Raw genomic sequence first — 20,011 nt, 5'->3', positions numbered from 1 at the left:
ATGAATTTTGGGGGCTCAAACGTACTCCGACACTTGCGTTCAAAGCGGCCATTGGCACCAGTTGTGATGTTGCACGACTTTGCGGTCCGCTCCCGAAACCGACTGGATCAAAACGATGAACTCCAACAGGTGGCAAAGACGGGAGATTCCGTGGAACGAGTGACAGTGTCAGGATCGGAGTGCACCGTGCACGATGCGCGGAAAGCGCAGTTTCTCCCCGATCGAGTCAGGATGACATCCTTGACAGGTCCAGGGGTCAAGTCTGGGCCAGAATTTGTATACCCAGTGCTATTGGATAGACTCCAAGAAACCAACACGAGAACTGGCCACTCTGTAAGCTGCTTGGTCAATTTGGACCTTGGGCTGTGGTCGATCGGCCAATCCGAGAGTGTGGTCACGATTGAAGTATTTTACTTTCTTTGTTCCAGTTCGGGGCCGGTCATCAACCCCTGCAATCCAGATGCAATTTCAAATATCTGTCGAGGTCGGTGCGTCTGCTCATCCTTTGGGAGAGACTTGTTCTGCTATGAGAAGAGAAAGTGGTCTCCATTACCAGGGTTTTCTGCCAGCATCCCAAACGGCCACAAAACCTCGATGAACACCACACGGCCCTGTGCCGGTACTGTGTTTTTAGTATCCACTCATTCCAGCACAACATGACCGTGTATGAAGGTAGCATCTCTGAGATTCTCGACTTGTTGGTTGTTTCTTTACTCGCAATCTCAGCATACAACATTCTCGAACTTCTCTGGTGGATATTCGACTTCTTCAAGCGTTGGAGTGGCCTCTATTTCTGGAGTATTCTAGCCGGAGCACTTTCCATGGGAGCCTTCACGGCTGTCACAATTCATTCGACATTCCGAGACGACTCACCGATGGTTGACGGTATCTGCTTAGCCCTGCTGTATCCCTGCGTGCAAACTGCTGCAGCCCTGGTTCTGTATTCGCGCCTCCACCTCATCACCCAGGGCAGGATCCTCACATTCACGCGCTGGCTTATCATTGTTAGCTGCATCGGTCTATACATTCCGTATATCGTCATGATGAGTGGAATCTCGACTGGCGACAGAAGATTCTACCGCTCTCAACAGGTCAAGGTCACCGCGATTACTTGTTCCTTGGTCCGCGAACTTTTCATCTGTGGAATATACATTTACGAATCCCTCCAGCAGATCAAGGCGATCGTGGTAATAAAAGGGCGCACAGGGCGCAGGGTCATGATCCACCTAATCCTCGCCAATGCTGCCGTTGTCGGGATTGACGTGATTCTGCTCGTGTTATTACATGGCAAGAAGAAGAGAGATGTGGAAATGAAGTATCACGAGATGACGCTGCCTTATACCTGTGTCTCACAGACTCTTAAGTTGAAGATAGAGTTTGGGATTCTGAATAAGCTGCTTGAATTGCTTGGGACGCCCATGAACTCGATTAACTGTGGGCGCTCGCCGGGGCAGTTGAATGAGCAGGGTGATAGCCAGGTGGGCATGATGCGGGAAACAGGCAGTGATGGGACGGGGTCAAGCACGCCTTTGGCGTTTCATTGTCGTGAGCCTGTATAACATATATCTACTTCATTTAACTGCATTTTCACTACCTAGACTTATGGTCCTGTGGCAAGGGGTCTCCATTAGGTATTTATATATGGGCCCCGCAAGTCAACTGTAGCCCAACATGCGAATGTAACCCAACAGCGGCGGAATAAATGAAATACCTAGTAGAATACTGTAGCGTCTTCTATTGTCTCCTGTTTGACAGTGCACCAATAAGAGACTCATCTCGATGTTGTGATTTGGAGTCGAGATGACCACCGCCCTTGTGTCGAAGCGGAGCAATATGAACATATCACGGCTAAGCAGCAATGGTATAAGTTCTGAGAGGTGTTACATGCCACCGAGTATATCACGGAGGATTTCCTGAATCTGACAGACAGGCAGATCCCGTCGTCCGGGCATACACTGTAATCAGTACGACCATCATACTCTATTATAATATCGGAGCACAGTCTGGTCTCCACAACCCCGCAGCACAAGCCTCATATATCATCCCTCCATCTGACACTTCCAGTTCTAAACAATCCCCTTATACAGAGGTAAAATGCCCTACATAATTGGCCTCGACAGCGGCTCCTCCTTCGACGGCATCGACGCCGTGCTATGCACCATAGACCCCGACACAGACGGCCACCCCACCCCGCGCCCCCGAAATTCATCGACGCTATGCATAACCCGCGACTGGCCAGGGGACCTGCAGGCCTCGATTTCTACGCGCCTTCGAAAACGACCTCTCCATATTCGAACTCATACGCGTAAACTACGCAGCGGGTGCGCTTTACGCTGAAATCACAAATGACAAATGCCCTCCTGGCCAAAACGGGCTTGAGCGCTGCGGATGCAGATGTTGTCGGGTATGATGGGCAGACGATATTCCAGGAACCGCCGGGTAGATCCTAGATGGCGAACCAGAGCCGAAGCCAAAGTCAAAGCCAGACTCAAAGAGTAAGAGAAAGAGAAAGTGAAAGCCAAGGCTTGGTTGACCGCTGGACAAAAGGCAGCTATCCCCGCGGCCTCTTCATCGCCGAATCCGGCGTCGTGGCTGCCCTGACCAACATCACAACAGTAACACAGTTCCGGCCAGTCGACCACGCCCTGGGCGGTTTGGGACCACCACCACCAGCCAGGCCCTACGGCAACGGCAACGGCGACGGCAACTTTGAATATCGGCTGGATTGCGAATCTGCAGCTCGCGCACCGGGACAGGGACCAGATGTCGGCGTTCGATACGAGGCGTGGGAATGTCATGATTGACCATGTTATGCGCGTGCGGTACGGAATTGGATATGACAAGGATGGCGAGGTAGCAGCGCGGGGCACCTGCTCGCGCAGTTACAGGAAGACGCAAGGGACTTCTTCAACAGGCCTCCGCCGCGGTCAGCGTGGAGATTAGGGTTAGACTTTGGATCGGAGTATGCGGATCGAATCCTACAGGCGAACGAGGGTGCCGCTGCCGCTCTCTCGACAGGGAATCTGGTCTTGTGGCGACTGTTAGCTACCATGTTCACGGCTGTTTCTGTGGAGAGGGCGCTGGTGGGTTGAAGTCAAGCAGGGTGATAGCTAGTGGAAGCGGGACGAGGGACTGTATGCTGATGAGCTTCCTGCGCGAGAGGCTAGCGGGTCACGGGGTGGATGTGAGTCTTAGTGATGAGGTTGGGCTGCCTGCGGCGTATTATAAGGAGGCGATCAATTTTGCGATTCTGCGCTGGTTTTGCGGCGAAGAGAAGCATTGCGAATAACATCCCTGCGGCGAGTGGTGCTGCGAGGTTTGCTGTGTTGGCGAAGCTCACGATGGCGCCGGGGGAAGCGAGGGTCTAGTAGATCTTGATAACTGATATTGATGGGTATTTCCTTTGGTAACCTGGCCTAGTCTGTCACAAGGGCTGAAGGAGGCTGTGACTACTACAACGTAGGTGTGGCAGTATAATTCCGATAGAAACTTAGTAGATAGGCCCAGAACCAGTAAATAGGAGGGTATCCATGCTATGCCATTATCTGTCAACAGCAGAAGGATGCACCCAACACATGTACGTTCCTCTGGCTTTCAACCACGCTCAGACAGAAGAAATAAAAAGAATCTCATCCACCGGGCGTCCAGAGCAGTAACCACCGGGTGAGTGGCGTCCGTTCGTATGCCTTAAGTTTCAGCAATAACGCCCTGTGTATGGCCATTGGCCCGTTGATGAAAAGGTTTAGTTAAGATTATAATTGGAGACTGGAGGATATGATATGGTATGATACAGCGGGTCTGAACTCTGAACCTACCTTAGTACTATGGCGGAGCCTGTGGCAATGAGGATCTTCGGGGTGGTCGGTGGGTGCATAACTGCATGTGGCTTGTAATAGTGGGATCTGCGAGGATAGGGAGTGGAATGTACGAGTAAGCTTTATCAGGTAGGATGATCTATGACAGGATATCATTATTGGGGGTATCAAGTATAATTTCTACACGAGTGTAGAGTAAGTCAACTTTTGCTAAAGCGGTAGTAAACCGCAACATAGGAAACGGATGTTTCTAGGAAATTAAGTATGATACAAGAAATGACCATAGTAGGAAGCTAGTCAGCCATCATTACAATTTACCTCCTAGAGGTAATAGGTAGATAGACGAGTTGGCTTGTAGTCTAAGACCCAAAGTGAGGCGCATTCAGAATCAACCCCATCAGACAACCAGCCATAGTTCCCGCAATTGGGATCGTCATGATCCAACCAAGACCAAGGAGGAAGACACGCTGCCAGTTGACAGCGCGCGGAGTACCGTTGCAGAGACCGACGCCGATAGTGGCGCCAGTGATGCACATGGACGTGGACACGGGCAGCTTGTACTGCGAGAAGACGAGCACGGTGATGGCGGCACCGAGTTCCATCGAGCAGCCTCTGCTTGGGGAGTGGTAGGTGATTTTGTTGCCCATGACTGTTCAATAGTATTAGCATCAGCATCAGCATAGATATATAAGGTTAAGTGGCGTACCCTTCATAATGTTGTAACCGTAGGTAATCAGACCGATGGAGATCATGATAGCAAGGACAGCAAGCTGCCAGACAGGGACCTCTGCCTCGGACTTGCTGGCCTCGCCGGTAGTCCAGGCTGAGTAGAGAACAGCCCAAGGGCCGACGGAGTTACCGATATCGTTGGCGCCGTGAGCAAAGGAAGCAGTGCACGCAGTGAGAATCTGGACGAAGGAGTAAGTGTGCTCGACCTCGTTGGGATACTTCTTAGCATGTGAATAGACGCGCTCCATGCGCGCTCCCTCAGGGGTTCCATGCACACCAGACTGCGCGGCGTGGATATCGTAGTGCAGACCGTACAGCAGGCCGACGGTGACCATGGCCGGGAGACGCTTGAGGAGGCGCTTGATGTTGTGCAGCTCGTAGATCTCGCCGGAGCCCATGGGGTTGTCGTGGAGGGTGCGCATGGCCCAGGCGAGGGGTCCGCGGCCGCGACGCAGTTTGGCGTGGAAGCGGGCTTCGCCTTGCGCCATGAGTTCCTTGTAGTTGACCTGGGCTTCGGAGGCTTCGGCAGAGGCGATCTTTTCGCTGCTCTGGGCGGCCTTGGGGAGATGTTGTTCCTCGGTTAGGGTTTCGGGGGAGCCGGGAAGGTCGTCGTCCTGCATGACGGCGTAGTCGGGGACGGCGGCGACTTCGGCGTTTTCAGGGGCAGGGCGGCTGAAGAGGAGAGGGCCGTAGAGGAACATCCACCACTTGACGGTGTGGTCTTTCTTGATGACGCGGGCGTGGGCGAAGGGCACGAAGAAGATGGCGGAGAGGAGACAGACGGCACCGCCGGTTCCAAGGGTGACACCAACAATCCAGCCCTTGGGTTTGTCGTCGAGACCGAGGTTAGGAGAGCCCTTGTAGACAATGGAGAGACAGCAGACGGTTCCAGCAATGAGGAACCAGAAGGGGGAACTCCACACGGCCCAGGGGACGGGGTTCTTGCGGATGAGCACGACCAGCTTGATGAGCATGAAGATGATGGCACCGAAGCAACCCGAGATGGCCGGGGCCATTCCCAGACCAGCAAAGATGGCACCCAGACCGTTACCCTTGTTCCAGCCCCATTGCACAGACGAGGCACCAGCCGTGGCAACACCCACACCGGCGATGGCAGAGACGAGCGAGTATGTAGAGGAGACGTGGGTAGAGTGGCGCGTACACCACATCACCCACGACGAGGCGGCGGCCAGGGCACAGGCAAAGGCCAGCATCTGCACGCCGGCGTTGCCATTGAAGGCCTCGGGGGGGATGATGCCGTTCTTGATGGTGTCTGCAGTGCGGGCACCGACCGTCACTGCACCGAGGAACTCGAAGATGGTGCCGAAGACCATGGCCTGCCGGTACGAGATGGAGCGCGAGGACACACTGGTGGCCCAGGAGTTTGCAACGTCATCTACAGAGGTTAGAAAACAAACACGGAAGGCTGGGGATAGGGGACAGACTGGCGCCGTTGTTGTATGCATCAAGCATAGCAAAGATGGTGCCAATGGCAAAGATGTACGTGTAGTCGGTGAGCACCATCTTGACGTTCGACGGATTGACAGACGGCCAGTGACTGGAGGATGAACTTCAGAGTCGAGCTGAGACCAATGCAGGATGCGGCAGGGGGTTCTTGGTTCTTATAGACACCAAGACAGTCTCACCACGTGCGGATCACCTCGAGTCGCAGTCAGGGACCGGGCCCTTCGAGAAGGACGCATCGAAGGTGCAGTGCACGACATGGCGGCGCTCGCATGGACGATTGGTTGGAATTGGCTGTTGGCTGGAGTTGGCTGAACCCACGCGGATGTCACCGATGTGAGAACCACTGGTAGTGGTCGTGGTGAATGCTGTCCGGCATGCTGACACTGACAGCCTGGGCACGTTTGCAGACAGGGCCATGCGATTCGACGTCGCAGAGTAGCAGCAGGTTCCAACTATGGCCTGGCTGCTTGGCAGCGGCTGGGCGACGGCTTAGCAGGGTCGGGCGGGCGATGAGGCGTTTCGCAGCAGCCAATGTGCTATCCAGACGGGCACACGTGGTGGGGCGAACCCTACATTGCAACCAGGCCTCATCTCTTGTCTCCTCCCCACTTGACTCTTGTCTGATGCTTGACGGGCTTGTCTCGTCTTGACTTTTCTTGACTGGGCTTGTTTTACTTGTCCTCTTGGCTGCGCACGTGGGCCTTCCTGTCTGGAGTGGACGAGGAATGAATATGGCTCAGTTGAATGATAGCCTGAATGTCGGAGACGCCGTAAATAGATGCATTCCGATAGGCAAGGCAGATAAATGTATTTTGGTATGCGATCTCACAGCATCTGGTATACGAAATGACCGTCCAACTGGAGTCCTTGCGCGAGAAGCTGATCGAGATCCGACCAAAGGGTATTTATTCTTCTAATATAGTTTTACTTTCACTAATGACTGGAACTGCCCGCTAGAACTGCTCATTTCGCCCACCAGAATCGACCCAAAACGCAAGCGACACGCGCAGACCCAGAAGAACCAGCGCGATCGCATGAAGGCTGCCCTGCAGCTGATGGCCAGCGCGTTGCAGGCAAGGGGCTTAGACACTGCTGGACCAGGGTACGCCCTTGCATTGCATTATTCCAGAGTTCCAGTTCTCACTGACTACAGGCGGAGTTGGTCGAGACTGCGGTAAAATACATCCTCAGCCTCCAGAGGGAGCTGGACTCCTTTCAGGGTAGGCAGTAGATACTTGATAGTCAATGCCATGTCATCTCCAGAACACAATCTTCAGCATCGTCCGCAGATGCAGCCTCTCCTTCTGGTGCTTGTGCATCCTCACCCCCGTCAGCTGTTCAACAGCCCTCTGCGCCGTCCGCACGCTGTAACTCACGTCCACGCAGCTATACTGCGGCAGGTGAGAGAACTGCCCGACAAGCCCGATGTTCGAGATGCTGCTTGGAATCACCTCTGGCCTGTCGTTCACCGCACGAGGCAGCAGGATCGCACTCATCCGCGGCATCACGCGCGGCACCGTCACCGTCCTGCCCACCAGATGGCTCTCGTCGACATGCAGATGGCCCAGCAGCTCAACCATGATCTCCGACCCGGAGCACCGCAGCATCGGCTTCTGCACGTACCGCCCCTGGCTCTCCGGGTAGTTTGCAAAGCCCCAGAACACGCGCACGTTGCTGGGCTGCTCCGAGAAGACCGGCTGCGTCGGCAGACACAGGTTCATGCGCCAGGGGCTCTCCTGCAGGGTGATAAACGCCCCCGCGTGCGGCGGACAGTCGGACAGCGCACATAAATGTTCATATATCTCGAGATCCTCCGTCGTGACCGTAAACGACTCCAGCATCGTCTCGCTCTGCCGCGTGCAGAAGTTGTACGGGTCGCCGACGCCAGCATTCTTCGCCTCCAGCGCCAGCCACAGCGACCAGTTCTCGTCGAGGGCTTCGCTGGCCTGCATCGACGGGCCAAAGGGGGGTCGCTCGTCTGTGCCTGTCGTCGAGCCAGATACCGTCGATCCAATCGCTGCAATCACGATATCCTCGTCGCCAATGGGCTGGTGCACCTCGAATCCGTTCTCGACCAGATCCAGCCTCACAATTTTCCTGCCACCATCACTACCACCACCACTCTTTTCCGTACTTGTGTGGATATCCTTAATCCTAACATCAAACCGGAAATCCACATCAAGACTCCGCAAATAATGATAAATCGGCAAAAACGTTGCCTCGAACTGGAACCTCCCCGTGATATCCAGACAATTCAAAATCGGCAGCCCACGGAAGTCTCGCAGGTACTGTTTAATCGTGCGGCGGAACTCACACGCGCTGTGCCACGGCTGGAACCCAAACTGCCCGGACCAGATCGCCCAGAAGGTACTACTGAAGAAACCCCCCGGCATGAAATCCCTCACCTGTTTCCGTTGCAGCGCCCCCTCGCTCTTCAGCAGGAGCGTCACCAGCGCCATCCGCTGCCGGAGACTCAAATTCAACTTCTTCGTCGGAATATGCTGTAATTTGTCATCCCTCTGCATTAGAAATCGCGTATACGCATCCCTTTGACAGGAAGAGGACGAAACCCGTCTATACCGCGCTGCCTCGATCTCGTCGAAGACCGAGTGTCCGGACTCCCGCACGCTGGGCACAAGGGCTAGCATATCCTTCAGCGGCTCCCCGACGGGTACCGGGAGACACCCCGCGAACTGGTCGTACCCGGAGGCGTGGTCGCCTCTGTTATGCACGGCTTGGCCGAGGGAGCCGTGCGAGTCTAGGATGTGCACGTTCCGGGGCGAGATGTTGGCGAGTCGGATGAGATATAGGGCTGTTGAGAGCGCGGCGGTGCCGCTGCCTAGGATCCAGGCTTCGGGTGTGGATCTTTTTTCTGCCGCCGACGTTGCTGCTGTTGCTGCTGCTGCTGCTACTGCTGTGGCTTCTGTGTCTGCGCTCATTGTGCTGGTGTTTTCTTTTTAAATCATTGAGATCTCCGCGGGCCGCTTTGTGGAGTTCGGAAATAGATACGTGCCTTGCATGATATATGGGGATAAACCATAAGACGCGAGAGTGATGACGTGGGTCTGGAGCTGGATCTGGGACTGGAGCTGGCTAGGTCGGTTACCGTGCATCCTCATTGGTAAAAAAGTAACACGATCCTGGGGAAGGCCGTTGAGAGACGCGAAATCGTTGCCGGAAACGGTGCCTGGATGGGATCCGGGGGATGTTATTGGTGGTGCTCTGATATCATCGTGACATGCTACCATGGGACCACTGCCTAAGCTCGCTTGTCTTGTCAAAATACTGCATGGAGTATAGCAGACTTTATTATAGGGTTGAAGATAGTCCGTAGATTTACTCCGGGGCTTTTCGTTGCAGATGTTGGTTAACGTGGGCTGTTCGAGATACCCTTTTATATCCATTTAAAAATGCCACCCTGATAAATACTGGAAATAATGAATCGCAATCAAATACCGTCCTCACTATGTTTACCATATTTCTTCTTCTCCTCTCCCTACTTGGTTTATATTGCACATCCTATCTCGTCGGAGCCAACGGCACCAATTCCGTAATCCGTGTTTTATCGCCGACGGAAAACTCCCCGGCAGCGATGCCTCTCTCCGAACAGTATAAACCAGATTCCACCCCCTGGAGAGAATTCTCGTATATATAGTCGTCCCCCTATGGCCCTAGAACCGCGGGAAACGCAGAAAGATAATACATTACTAAGATCTCGCCGAACCCGGTGAAACTGTGTTACCAAGGGTCTGCCAATGGTGCTTAACTATATATAGGCCCAGCTTCCTCATCACACCTAAATTAGTTAATATAATTAAGGTTATATAAGATAAAGACAGACAGACCTAATAATTTTAGAAATAGTTTACCCCAGGATATATAAGTTTATTTTCCTAGGCTATACCTCATACTATAGACCACGTGAGAAAGATACAGTATTATACAGTTATACTATATTATATAAGTTAGAGAAAACAATGTAGTAACAAACCCAGTAGCTTTAATGGCAAGTTTGTTGCATTACCCTCCACTTTTTATCCTGTACATAATACTGTGCATACTCTTTAAATGCATACCGATGTCTTCGTCTTGTACCATGACACGCAGTGGCCTGTCTGTGTCATAGTCCTGATCGCACATGAAGCACATTTCATCTGCCATTTAACGGCCTTTCAATAATTGTGTTGAAATGGCCCAGATACGGGTAAGGAGGATTCGGCTGAGGATGAGGTGTTCTGATGAGGACTTGATTGACGTCGTAGATGTTTGGCTTCGGCGTGCCCTGCGCGATAGTTATATTTCGCTTCTTAATGTAGATCTGTAAGAATTGTTTGATGCATAGAAAAAATCCCAGAATATGCGAGGACGACTTTGACAGCCTTTGCGTGGTGTTAGGAAGGAGCGACTCGACTGTAGCTGGCAATACGGCAATGGGGTAGGTAACACTTGCAGCAAGCTCAGAATAACACATCTCAATAATATATTTAGTACCTACTTACAGTAAGGTACCCGGTATGTATTACAAACCCCCGGCCGGATCCAACCCAGCCTGCCCCAAATCCCAATCCTGAATGCCGGGCAGTATACCACCACCACCCTGCGCATCCAACCCGCCATCGAACGGGGAGCTGAAGTCCGCAACGCCAGGCATAAACGAGCCCTGGAAATAACCCTCAATGGACGGGAACGCCGCCAGGTCATTACTATCCACACCCACCGGATCGAACAGATGCTGCAGGGTGAAGTCCTCGGGTGTGGAATTCGAATGGGAATGGGAATTCGATATCGATGTTCCTGCTGGACTTTGCTGGTCATGCTGGTCATGTTGTTCATTTTGGAAGTGCCTTTGCTGCTGCTGTTGGTTCTGTAACACGGTGTTGATCTCTGCTGCTTGGCCGCGTCGACGAGCTGACTTTGAGTGTCGTCGTTCCCGTCTTGTCCAGAGCTGCTTGAGCATGCGGCTGTAGCTATGGCAGATATGCGATTCGGTTGAGGGGGCCTTTTCAAGCACAGATATAAAGTCGCGTACTAGAGAGATGATTTCGTCGCGCTGGTTTCCGAGGTGGAATGCCCCGGCGCAGTCGGCTTTGTGGAGGAGGACGGCGGCGTAGACTCCGTATCTGGACAGTCAGTAGTGATTCTAGAAGGCGGATGTTTATCGGTGACGTACAAGTAGTACCGCGAGGGTAGATAGCATAGCACAGTTTGCGGATCAAGGCTGTTCATCAAGGAAAGCAAGTTCCTGGCAGCGCTGAATGCATCAAAGATGAATCGTCCGTCAGGAGAGGACATGATGCCGTGGGATAGAAGCTCTGCAAATGGTTTCCTGCTTTGCTGTTGTTGTTGCTCCTTGTGCGAAGATAGCCTTGGATCTGCTGCTGATGCTGCGCGGGTAATAACAGCCTGGAACGAGAAAGCATTTGTATAGAGGCAGATATACTCGTACATGATGAGCAGCGTTGTCTGGACCTTGCTCGACACAGCTATATTCGACCAGGCGGAATGCCACGTTCTAGCAGCCGCCCTGAAGTCGTCTAGATATCTGGAGTACTGCCCGTCATAGATCATAGCGAGGGTTCTGTCTTTGGACGCATATAGAATGGCGTGGGCATTGTGCAGAATCTGGATCAGTTCCGTTGTTCCCTGCAGGACAGAGGCATAATCCTCGTTGTTTGTCTCGAGACGAGGCTGCAGACTGGGGAAATCCTGTGCAACGAATCTTGCGCCGTTTGAAGGGCCTCGAGACCAGAATGACTGTCCCATTCGCACTGATATCTGTCGATCTGCTATCCAGATATCTGATTTGTTAGATACCTGTTGTCATACTAGTGATATTAACTTACATGCCCAGACCAGTCTATTTCGCTCCGCGCGCTCCTTGGTGATATTGCTGGTATTGCTGCGAAAGGCGCCCTGGTCCAGACGCTGGAGATAGCCATGCCGCACCGCCAGACCGACGAGAGACCAGGCGGTCCGGTCCTCGCTAAAGAGGTTCTTTGACGCTTCGGATGCAGTCTCCTGTACTTGGATATGCGGTAGCCACTCAGCCAAGAGCAGTAAACCCTCCACAGTCCGTGGCGTCTGCGTCCAAGGATGTGAAAGCAGCACATCAATTAGCAGACGCTGGGCGTGGTCCCAGCAGTAGCGGTGGGTGAGTGAATGACGGGCGTCGTCTCTTGAAGCAATGGTTAGGATCGCTGTGAGAAGGAAGTAGTCTGTTCTTTGGATCTTCTCTGTGTTGGATGACGAGAGGAAGTATGATGGCACGATCGGGCAGTATGGATGATAGTAGTGGGAGTATCTGGCCTGTCAGAGAGATTCACCAACAGCAAATCGGCCTACTGACCTATGGAGCAATTCATATACAACTCCTGGCCGTATGAGGCCTCTTTGGACCAACTCATAGTCATCGAATATTGTCGTCGGGCCCTTGGACTGGTGAGTATCGGCAGACCGAGTATAACCCACCGGATTCAACCCCCGACAGCCAGAGCCAGACATATTCGAGTCAGATATCGAACCAGATACACCTGGGAGCTGTCGAGGTTCACCCCGCTGATTCTCCCCAGAGAGAGCCAAAATTTGCAGCGCATCCGACGGATTCCTCAGCTCCATATTCAGCACATCGCCGGACTCCTCTGCAGCACTATCCTCGCCATCGGAAGGACACTCCGCGGCACTGGACGTCCCGCATGATCGCCCAACAGGAGGATCAAAGATCTCCCTCGTCGTAGTCGCAGTAGCAGCCGCAGCCGGTGTCGGTGTCGCATTGCTCGAGGCGACGCCAGACTTCTGACGACGCCGGAAATTGCCTCCACGCCGGGACTTGATCAGAACGCAGTCGCTGCCGGAAACATGGCATGACGCGCATGGCGCCTTCATCGGCTCGCCAACCTTGTCACTGGAGCATTACCACTTTATCAGTCTATGACGAGTATACTTGGCAGAGATGGTAGAGAGATCTCACAGGTCACATCTGGTCTTCCGCTGCCGACAGCGCAGACATGCACGATACGATCTTTTGCCTGTTCCGGGGGTCATTTGCCGATGTGCAGGTGTTGTATGTCGGTAATGGAAGGCAATGGGAATAGAAATCAGCGAAGAAGCGGAATTATGGGGTCGGTAGTGGTCGGCTGTAGTCGGCTGCTGTGGCGACGTGGGGGTCTGTGTTTACCCCGGACTTCGGAGAGTTCTATCGTATGGAGTATGATATACTGCATAGAGTAAACCAGTATTATAGCAATATGGACATGTGTACGGATACTTGTTAACCACGACTAAATACTGCCAACTACGCGTGATCTTGCATCTCTTCTGGTCAGCTTCTACTAATCAATCCAAGAATCATCTCCCCATAATTCTGGTAAAGGCCCGTGCATCGGTTATAGTCGGATCGGCACCCCGGCAGTAGTCTTTCCCTGCACTGTCCTGTTACTCAGAGGTTCTCATAGCCTCGGTTATTAGCAGGTATTGGCAACTGACTGAAATTTTCATTGCAGGTGATTGCACCGGAAAGGCCGTCAAGTCAGTCCCAGCAGGGCAGTAGTAACGGTCATGCATTTCATGATATATTCAAAGCAATTAGCAAACGCGGGGAAGCTGCACCGGCATGAAACTCACCACTCAAGTGCATGAATCATTCGCGTGGGGGTGGGGGAGGACTGGGACCGGGGAATGGAGCGTGGGGGCACCATCAAACTCTGTATACTGAAGTCTTTATATACCATGCAAGTCCACCATGTTTCCGAACCCGATCATCCACACACGTCCACTACACAAAATGGCACTCCCGGATAAGCCAGATATCTCACACGTCGAGGGTCACGACGCACTCAAGCCCGACGGCGTGGACCTCATCAACGTCGTGCGCGTCCCCCTAACAGAAGAAGACAACAAGCGCATCCGACGCAAAACAGACCGGCGCGTCCTGATCATCCTGATCTGGGTGTACTTCCTGCAAATCCTCGACAAGACCGTCCTCGGATATGGCGCGACGTTCGGCCTGCAGGAGGACACGAACCTGACGGGCAACCAGTACTCCCTGGTCGGGTCGATAGCGCCGATTGCGCAGCTGGCCTGGCAGCCCTTCTCGTCGTTTCTGATTGTCAAGGTCCCGCATCGCATTCTCATGCCTGTCCTTGTGTTTGGATGGGGCGTTGCGCAGACCTGCATGGCCGCGTGCCACAGCTTCGGCGGACTGATGGCGACGCGCTTCCTGCTTGGGCTGTTTGAGGCTGGATGTCTGCCTTTGTTCAGTATCATCACGAGCCAGTGGTATCGGCGTGCTGAGCAGCCGTTGCGCGTCGCAGCCTGGTATGGCACCAATGGGCTTGCCACGATCATTGCCGCTGCGTTATCGTACGGCCTGGGCCATATCCAATCCCATGTCCTTGAGGAATGGCAGATGTACGTCCCCCAGCCAAGGTTCATAGACAGCTACTGACTATATAAAACAGCATCTTCCTCTTCGTCGGCCTCATTACCGTCCTCTCCGCACCAGTCGTATACATCTTCCTAGACAACGACATCCAATCCGCGCGCTTCCTCAACGAACAAGAGAAACTACAAGCAATGGAACGCCTGCGCGCAAACCAAACCAGCACCGGCACGCGCGACTTCAAAATGCAGCACGTTCTCGAAGCCGCGCTCGAAATCAAGACGTACCTCTGGATCGCCATAACCATCCTCCTAAACATCGGCGCCAGCGTGACCAACGTCTTTGGCCCGCTCATCCTCAGCGGCCTGGGGTTCGACAAGTTCAAAACCACCCTGCTGAATATGCCCTTTGGTGCGCTGCAAACCATCTTCATCCTGCTGGGCAGTTATCTCGCTCAAAAGGCGCGCATGAAGGGCGTCATCTTCGCCCTGTTCATCCTGCCTGTTGTTGCCGGTCTGGGGATCCTATATGCCGTCCCCCGTGATAATTCCGCCCAGGGGGCCCTTATGGCTGGATACTATCTACTCGCTTTTCTCTTCGGTGGGAATCCGCTGACTGTGACCTGGATCGTGGGGAACACTGCCGGCATGACGAAGCTCAGTGTCGTGATGAGCCTGTATAACGCCTCTTCGGCGGCGGGTAATATTATCGGGCCCTTGCTGTTTAATGAGAAGGATAAGCCAGCATATCTACCTGGTCTACGGGCGTGTCTGGGTATTTTTGCCGCCCTTCTCGTTGTCATTTTGGTGCAGTGGGCGCTGCTTTTCCTCCTTAATAAACGGCAGGAAAAGCGCCGCATTGCGAATGGGAAACCGGGGAAGATGGTTGATCGGTCGATGCAGAACCACTTTCATCAGGAGGACGAGATCCCAGCAGAGAGTGGTGCGGAGGAGACGGTCGGGAATAATGCCTTCAAGGACTTGACGGATCGGGAGAATGATGAGTTTGTGTATATTTACTAAGTGAGACAGAATATATCAAGTCTATGTTTCATGAACCATAAAAAGGAATAATGAGTACCAATACCAGAGTTGCCCTAAAATACAGATATAAAGGTAACTACAGTATCAAGGACATCCTATAAAGCAACTATGTTATATAAAAAAACTTTATGTATATAGATTACTGCTGCTATATAAGGCGAGTTTAATCAACTCTTTCCGTTTTGGTATACAAGGTCGCTCTTTCCTATGATTTCTCTATATATCGGCTTTAAGGAAGACACCAGGAAGGAGCAATGGCCATCGTTCTTTCCCTTTGAGTCTTAATGCTTTGTGATTTATGTGTCATTACACCGCAGGTGCAAATGTGCACCCCGTTGCTCTTTCCTTGTTCAGTATACTAAGACCATCTACCAGACACCAGCACCAGAAACAAGCAAGACCAAGCAAGACCAAGCAATTGATCACCCTGCCAAGAAGTTCCTGTATTAGTGTAGTAGCAGCTCGCTTGCCATAATGCTAGGGCTTGGCTCGGCAAATCGGGTACCCGAAGACGGCTGTATAGCTCGCTACCCGAATGCATGGCCCACCGTGCCCTACGAGGCAATGTTCGGCATCCTCCACAGTTTGGAGTAATCGGAATTGCAATTGGGTCATCTCAGGTCCCCGTACCCCGGAATTACTCCGTACGGGGTCTCAATGACACCCGTGTGGGAGCAATCTGGCCTAAAAAACCTGCCTTGTCCGTCCTGTTCAGGTACTTTGCATTTTCTTCCACCTAGAAACCGGCCATAATGGATTCAGCCGAACGGCAGCATCTCCTGCAGACGGCCTTTGTCGTGTTCCCCTCCTTTTTCCTATTTGGCTACAACCAAGTCGTTGTCGGCGCCCTTGTCTCCTTTGAGGCTTTCACAAAGCTGTTCCCTGACCTCGACACCGTGCACGCAACGCCCGAATTAGAATCTCACCGTTCCGTTATCCAGGGCGTTTATGTCTCCTCGTTTACGCTTGGCTGCGCCGTTGGCTCTCTATCTTGCTCATTTATTGGGGACTGGCTGGGACGGCGGAAGACCATATGCATTGGTTCTATCTTGACCCTGATTGGGATAGCTCTGTCCTGCTCTTCATTTGACCTGCCGCAGTTGTTTATTGGTCGGATTCTAACCGGTATGGGCGTTGGTATATTCTCAGCCATGGTCCCGGTCTGGCAGTCTGAATCTTCAGAGGCTATAAACCGCGGTAGACATGTTGTCATTGACGGAATCTTTATCACTAGCGGTTATGCCGTGTGCTACTGGATCAACTTTGGTTTCTCTCGAATCCAGGAGCATGATGTGTCATGGAGGGTTCCGCTGGCCATTCCTGGGGTGTTCTCGATCATCCTTTGCAGCACCATCTTCTTCTTCCCTGAATCCCCCCGCTGGCTCGTCAAGGTCGGCAGAGTTGAGCAAGCTACCTCAGAACTCGCGCGGATTAAGCGAGTAGACAAAGGTGCTGAAGAGATTACTCGTGAGATCACCGCCATCGAAGTGTCCCTCGAGAGTACCGCATCCAACGCCTCTTCCTTCCGCGATATCTTCACCATGAAGGACGGGAAACTCTTCTATCGTTGCATGCTTTGTATAGGACTACAGTTCTGGATCCAGATGACCGGGGCCCAAGTCATTTCCACGTATGTTACAACGCTCTTCCAACAAAACCTGAAGCTATCCGATTCAATTACCCGAATTTTAGCCGCCTGCGCCATGACATGGAAGTTCCTCTCCTCCTTCATCTCCCTATTCACAATCGACCGCTTCGGCCGTCGAATCCTCTTCCTGATCTGCGGCATCGGAATCACAATGTGTATGACCTGCATGGCCATCACATCCAGCTTCTCCAGCAACAATAAGAGCGCTGCAATCGCCAGCTCGTTCTTCGTTTTCCTCTTCAACTTCTTCTTCCCGATTGGGTTTCTTGGTCCGAGCTTCTTGTATTGTACAGAGGTTGCGTCGAGTAGGCTGCGTGTGGCGATGACTTCGATTTCAACCGCTAACCACTGGCTATGGTATGTACCTTCTCTTCGATGCCATTGCAGACGGGGCTTTGCTAACATTCGTCCAGGAACTTCCTGGTGCAAATGGTTACGCCGATTGCACTGTCTACTATTGGGTATCAGTATTATATCGTGTATGCAATCATTGGTCTTACCTATATTGTATCGGTGTACTTCTTGTACCCTGAGACTATGGGTCAAAGCCTTGAGAAACTGGAAGATTTGTTTCAACAGGACGCGTCGATATTAGAGACAGTCAAGATCGCAAATAAGCTCACAAAGCTTCCTGCTGATGAGGAAGTGCAACCGGAGGATTTGAAGGGGAAGACGGAGCAGATTGAAAGGTTTGATTAGGGGGTCAGACCGTACAATATAATATGGGACGAGTATTCGGTTAAAGGGCGGGGAACAGATAATTGAACTTTCGAGAATATACACAGATTAGACCAGAGAATAGATTAGATACTATTGTGTTGACGGATTGATAGACGTATACTATCTGCAGACTGAATATAGAGGTTTACTGAAGCATAACTACCAATCCCTTGCTTCCCACACAACAGAGGTGTCTACAAATAATACGAATGCACAGCACCCCCAGACATCTATTTGAGCATGGCATGGCCATATGTCTTTGGTCCGATAGAGAACCTCTCCCCTCTCAACAACCACGGATACCTACAGTACCGGCTAACGCTCTATTGTTAACACCAACTATATCTGGACTCTAAAGTATTCATGACCGACGCAGCCCTAACATCATTAACCGGCTATACTTCTGCTTCTCGGCTACTTGGTTATATGTCATCGGCAAAATCCTTTTCTCGCTGACGGTGGAGACATCCGTCGACAATAGATCCACCTTGTAACTAACAAGTTATTTACTTTGATAATACGTAGTTCACCTCCGCGGTATTATTATATTATTTAGCTGGTCATACGATATACTGTCTGCATATCGCAAGTGTCTGCCAGTATACTTACATCCTGGGCGTCGACGTTGAGACGCGAATAAACATGGCTTCAGCACTCCGGGCCTCAGCATGTCAAGGGACCAAATATAGCCTGTGGGTCATTCAGACTTCCAAATAGACCAAACAGATGGATCGCGCCACGGCCTACATATACGGAAGAGCCGGAATCATGTAAAAGAAGATACCAGCCTGAGGAACATTGCGAAATGAACTAGAATGCTTTTGAACCTACACACAGGGAGCTCTCTACAGAGTACTACAGGAGATTACCTAGATCAGATCCACGGTCGACGCCTCGCGGAAGGTTTACATTGAGGATATTCGGAATGGCCACGAGGCACTGGGTTTTTCTCCCAATGGAAAGGGCAGCAGAGTGTCATCGACTACGCTACTTCCGAGGCATTAACCCTGGACAGTCTCTACATCGAGTTACCATGTGCGTTTATCGGGCCAGGATGTGGAGGCGGCACCTTTTCCCAACGTCATGCAGCACTACATGACCAGGTAAGTGCATTGTTGACCGATTGATTTTCTTTGCTGAGAATAGGCCTCGTTCTCTCCCTGCCTCATGGTTTAGGTGGACAACGGCCGGTGCACTCCTGGGCGCGCATGGAACGGTCCTTGCAGCTTTGCAATGAAGACGGCTTCCTTTTCGTTGCCAGAGGAGTTGGAGAGGAAGGATCAGGATGTGAATATGCATGTGTATAGTATATGGCTTCCCCTGCGAATCTATCCGTGTGCTGCGACGCCAGCTGCATTGTTATTCTAGGAAACGTGAGCCACTCCCTTGTACTTTGGACAAGATTACTGAACTGACATTTATCTAGCCTTAACCTTTTTCTTGAAGTCTCTACTTCGTCATCCATTAGTGAACTCGAGCCTGGGTGACTTACTGGTGAGTCGAGAATTCACCCCGTCATCGAGATCTTTGATCCCCACGAAGATCTCCCTTTAACTCTGCCGGTAACTCTGCTGGAATTGAGAAGTGATATACTATACTAGACAGTGTACTATCAAGCTACCGCCAGACCCGCGGTATTACCGACACTGCAATTACACGCACCGAGCAGCTGCATCCATTCCCGTGGCGGAAGTCCGCGATAACCTGTATTAGTATCCGAACGCGTCTAATATAGTCTGGTGTCAGAAGCAGTCCCTGAATGATGTGCTTTAAGACTTGAAGCTATCTTTGATCCGACGGACCAGAAGAAATAAACCAAAAATGGCAGGAGTCAACACAAGAAGCCAAGCAGCACAGCCTCCACTCTGCACAATTAGTCGCCTCAGACCGTCCACTCGGCGCAGACGGCTGATCGATCTGTTACATCGATCGTTCGTCCAGTGGGTCGTCCGGCGCGCTCCTTGCTGGTTCAAGGCCTTGATCCGCATGAGGTGTCCTTGGGGCCAGTTTCGCATGTCGATCTGCCCAGGTTTCAGGCACAGGAGCGACGCCCGCAGTGGCCGTGCGTGTTTCACATGGACATTGCTCTCTTGCCCGAGCTTATCAGGGTCTTGGAAACTGGGCCCGTTCTGGTCCTGGGGTAGTATTTTGGTGCAGAACGGCGCCCTTGAAGCTTATAATGGGGCCGTTCATTTGTCTTCTTATTGAAAAG

General features: G+C 52.1%; 8 protein-coding genes across 8 annotated transcripts; 5 read left to right on the top strand and 3 right to left on the bottom strand.

The window, feature by feature from the left end:
- Positions 1-276: 276 nt before the first annotated feature.
- Positions 277-1,936, top strand: ASPSYDRAFT_901272 (uncharacterized protein). Its single transcript, XM_040852282.1, has 2 exons — positions 277-1,274; positions 1,326-1,936. The coding sequence occupies exons 1-2, from the start codon at positions 657-659 to the stop codon at positions 1,557-1,559; spliced, it is 852 nt and encodes a 283-aa protein (XP_040703627.1). The 5' UTR covers positions 277-656; the 3' UTR covers positions 1,560-1,936.
- A 409-nt stretch (positions 1,937-2,345) lies between these two features.
- On the top strand, positions 2,346-2,804 carry ASPSYDRAFT_88719 (uncharacterized protein; the record flags this gene model as incomplete). The annotated part of the gene is made up of 2 exons (XM_040852049.1): positions 2,346-2,439; positions 2,548-2,804. 2 exons carry the CDS (start codon positions 2,346-2,348, stop codon positions 2,802-2,804), a joined length of 351 nt encoding a protein of 116 aa, XP_040703626.1.
- Positions 2,805-3,944: 1,140 nt separating this feature from the next.
- Positions 3,945-6,132, bottom strand: ASPSYDRAFT_44211 (inorganic phosphate transporter). The gene is made up of 3 exons (XM_040846812.1): positions 5,990-6,132; positions 4,522-5,940; positions 3,945-4,464 (listed from the first exon to the last, which is right to left on the bottom strand). The coding sequence occupies exons 1-3, from the start codon at positions 6,066-6,068 to the stop codon at positions 4,175-4,177; spliced, it is 1,788 nt and encodes a 595-aa protein (XP_040703625.1). The 5' UTR covers positions 6,069-6,132; the 3' UTR covers positions 3,945-4,174.
- A 559-nt stretch (positions 6,133-6,691) lies between these two features.
- Positions 6,692-7,211, top strand: ASPSYDRAFT_44210 (uncharacterized protein). Its single transcript, XM_040846811.1, has 2 exons — positions 6,692-6,912; positions 6,969-7,211. Exons 1-2 carry the CDS (start codon positions 6,858-6,860, stop codon positions 7,187-7,189), a joined length of 276 nt encoding a protein of 91 aa, XP_040703624.1. The 5' UTR covers positions 6,692-6,857; the 3' UTR covers positions 7,190-7,211.
- A 53-nt stretch (positions 7,212-7,264) lies between these two features.
- On the bottom strand, positions 7,265-8,950 carry ASPSYDRAFT_148376 (oleate hydratase; the record flags this gene model as incomplete). The annotated part of the gene is made up of 1 exon (XM_040841810.1): positions 7,265-8,950. The coding sequence occupies one exon, from the start codon at positions 8,948-8,950 to the stop codon at positions 7,265-7,267; it is 1,686 nt and encodes a 561-aa protein (XP_040703623.1).
- Positions 8,951-10,530: 1,580 nt separating this feature from the next.
- On the bottom strand, positions 10,531-12,893 carry ASPSYDRAFT_88715 (fungal specific transcription factor domain-containing protein; the record flags this gene model as incomplete). Its single annotated transcript, XM_040852048.1, has 4 exons — positions 10,531-11,131; positions 11,182-11,809; positions 11,855-12,312; positions 12,358-12,893. The coding sequence occupies 4 exons, from the start codon at positions 12,891-12,893 to the stop codon at positions 10,531-10,533; spliced, it is 2,223 nt and encodes a 740-aa protein (XP_040703622.1).
- An 898-nt stretch (positions 12,894-13,791) lies between these two features.
- Positions 13,792-15,410, top strand: ASPSYDRAFT_149405 (putative MFS transporter; the record flags this gene model as incomplete). The annotated part of the gene is made up of 2 exons (XM_040841906.1): positions 13,792-14,417; positions 14,468-15,410. The coding sequence occupies 2 exons, from the start codon at positions 13,792-13,794 to the stop codon at positions 15,408-15,410; spliced, it is 1,569 nt and encodes a 522-aa protein (XP_040703621.1).
- Positions 15,411-16,146: 736 nt separating this feature from the next.
- On the top strand, positions 16,147-17,881 carry ASPSYDRAFT_1175212 (sugar porter family MFS transporter). The gene is made up of 2 exons (XM_040840299.1): positions 16,147-17,436; positions 17,493-17,881. Exons 1-2 carry the CDS (start codon positions 16,184-16,186, stop codon positions 17,776-17,778), a joined length of 1,539 nt encoding a protein of 512 aa, XP_040703620.1. The 5' UTR covers positions 16,147-16,183; the 3' UTR covers positions 17,779-17,881.
- The last annotated feature ends 2,130 nt before the right edge of the window (positions 17,882-20,011 follow it).

Source organism: Aspergillus sydowii (genome assembly GCF_001890705.1).
Source record: "Aspergillus sydowii CBS 593.65 unplaced genomic scaffold ASPSYscaffold_4, whole genome shotgun sequence".
Classification (NCBI taxonomy): Eukaryota; Fungi; Ascomycota; class Eurotiomycetes; order Eurotiales; family Aspergillaceae; genus Aspergillus; species Aspergillus sydowii.
This window is presented reverse-complemented; position numbering and strand designations above follow the sequence as displayed.

Bases quoted from the DNA above. Each gene is read 5' to 3' on its own strand.
- ASPSYDRAFT_901272 (XM_040852282.1), top strand. From the start codon at position 657: ATGACCGTGTATGAAGGTAGCATCTCTGAGATTCTCGACTTGTTGGTT. The intron at 1,275-1,325 runs GTGTTATTACAT...AAGTATCACGAG, and splicing joins GGATTGACGTGATTCTGCTC to ATGACGCTGCCTTATACCTG.
- ASPSYDRAFT_44211 (XM_040846812.1), bottom strand. From the start codon at position 6,068: ATGGTGCTCACCGACTACACGTACATCTTTGCCATTGGCACCATCTTT. The intron at 5,941-5,989 runs GTCTGTCCCCTA...TAACCTCTGTAG, and splicing joins TGCATACAACAACGGCGCCA to ATGACGTTGCAAACTCCTGG. The intron at 4,465-4,521 runs GTACGCCACTTA...ACTATTGAACAG, and splicing joins CGGTTACAACATTATGAAGG to TCATGGGCAACAAAATCACC.
- ASPSYDRAFT_44210 (XM_040846811.1), top strand. From the start codon at position 6,858: ATGACCGTCCAACTGGAGTCCTTGCGCGAGAAGCTGATCGAGATCCGA. The intron at 6,913-6,968 runs GTATTTATTCTT...ACTGCCCGCTAG, and splicing joins GATCGAGATCCGACCAAAGG to AACTGCTCATTTCGCCCACC.
- ASPSYDRAFT_1175212 (XM_040840299.1), top strand. From the start codon at position 16,184: ATGGATTCAGCCGAACGGCAGCATCTCCTGCAGACGGCCTTTGTCGTG. The intron at 17,437-17,492 runs GTATGTACCTTC...ACATTCGTCCAG, and splicing joins ACCGCTAACCACTGGCTATG to GAACTTCCTGGTGCAAATGG.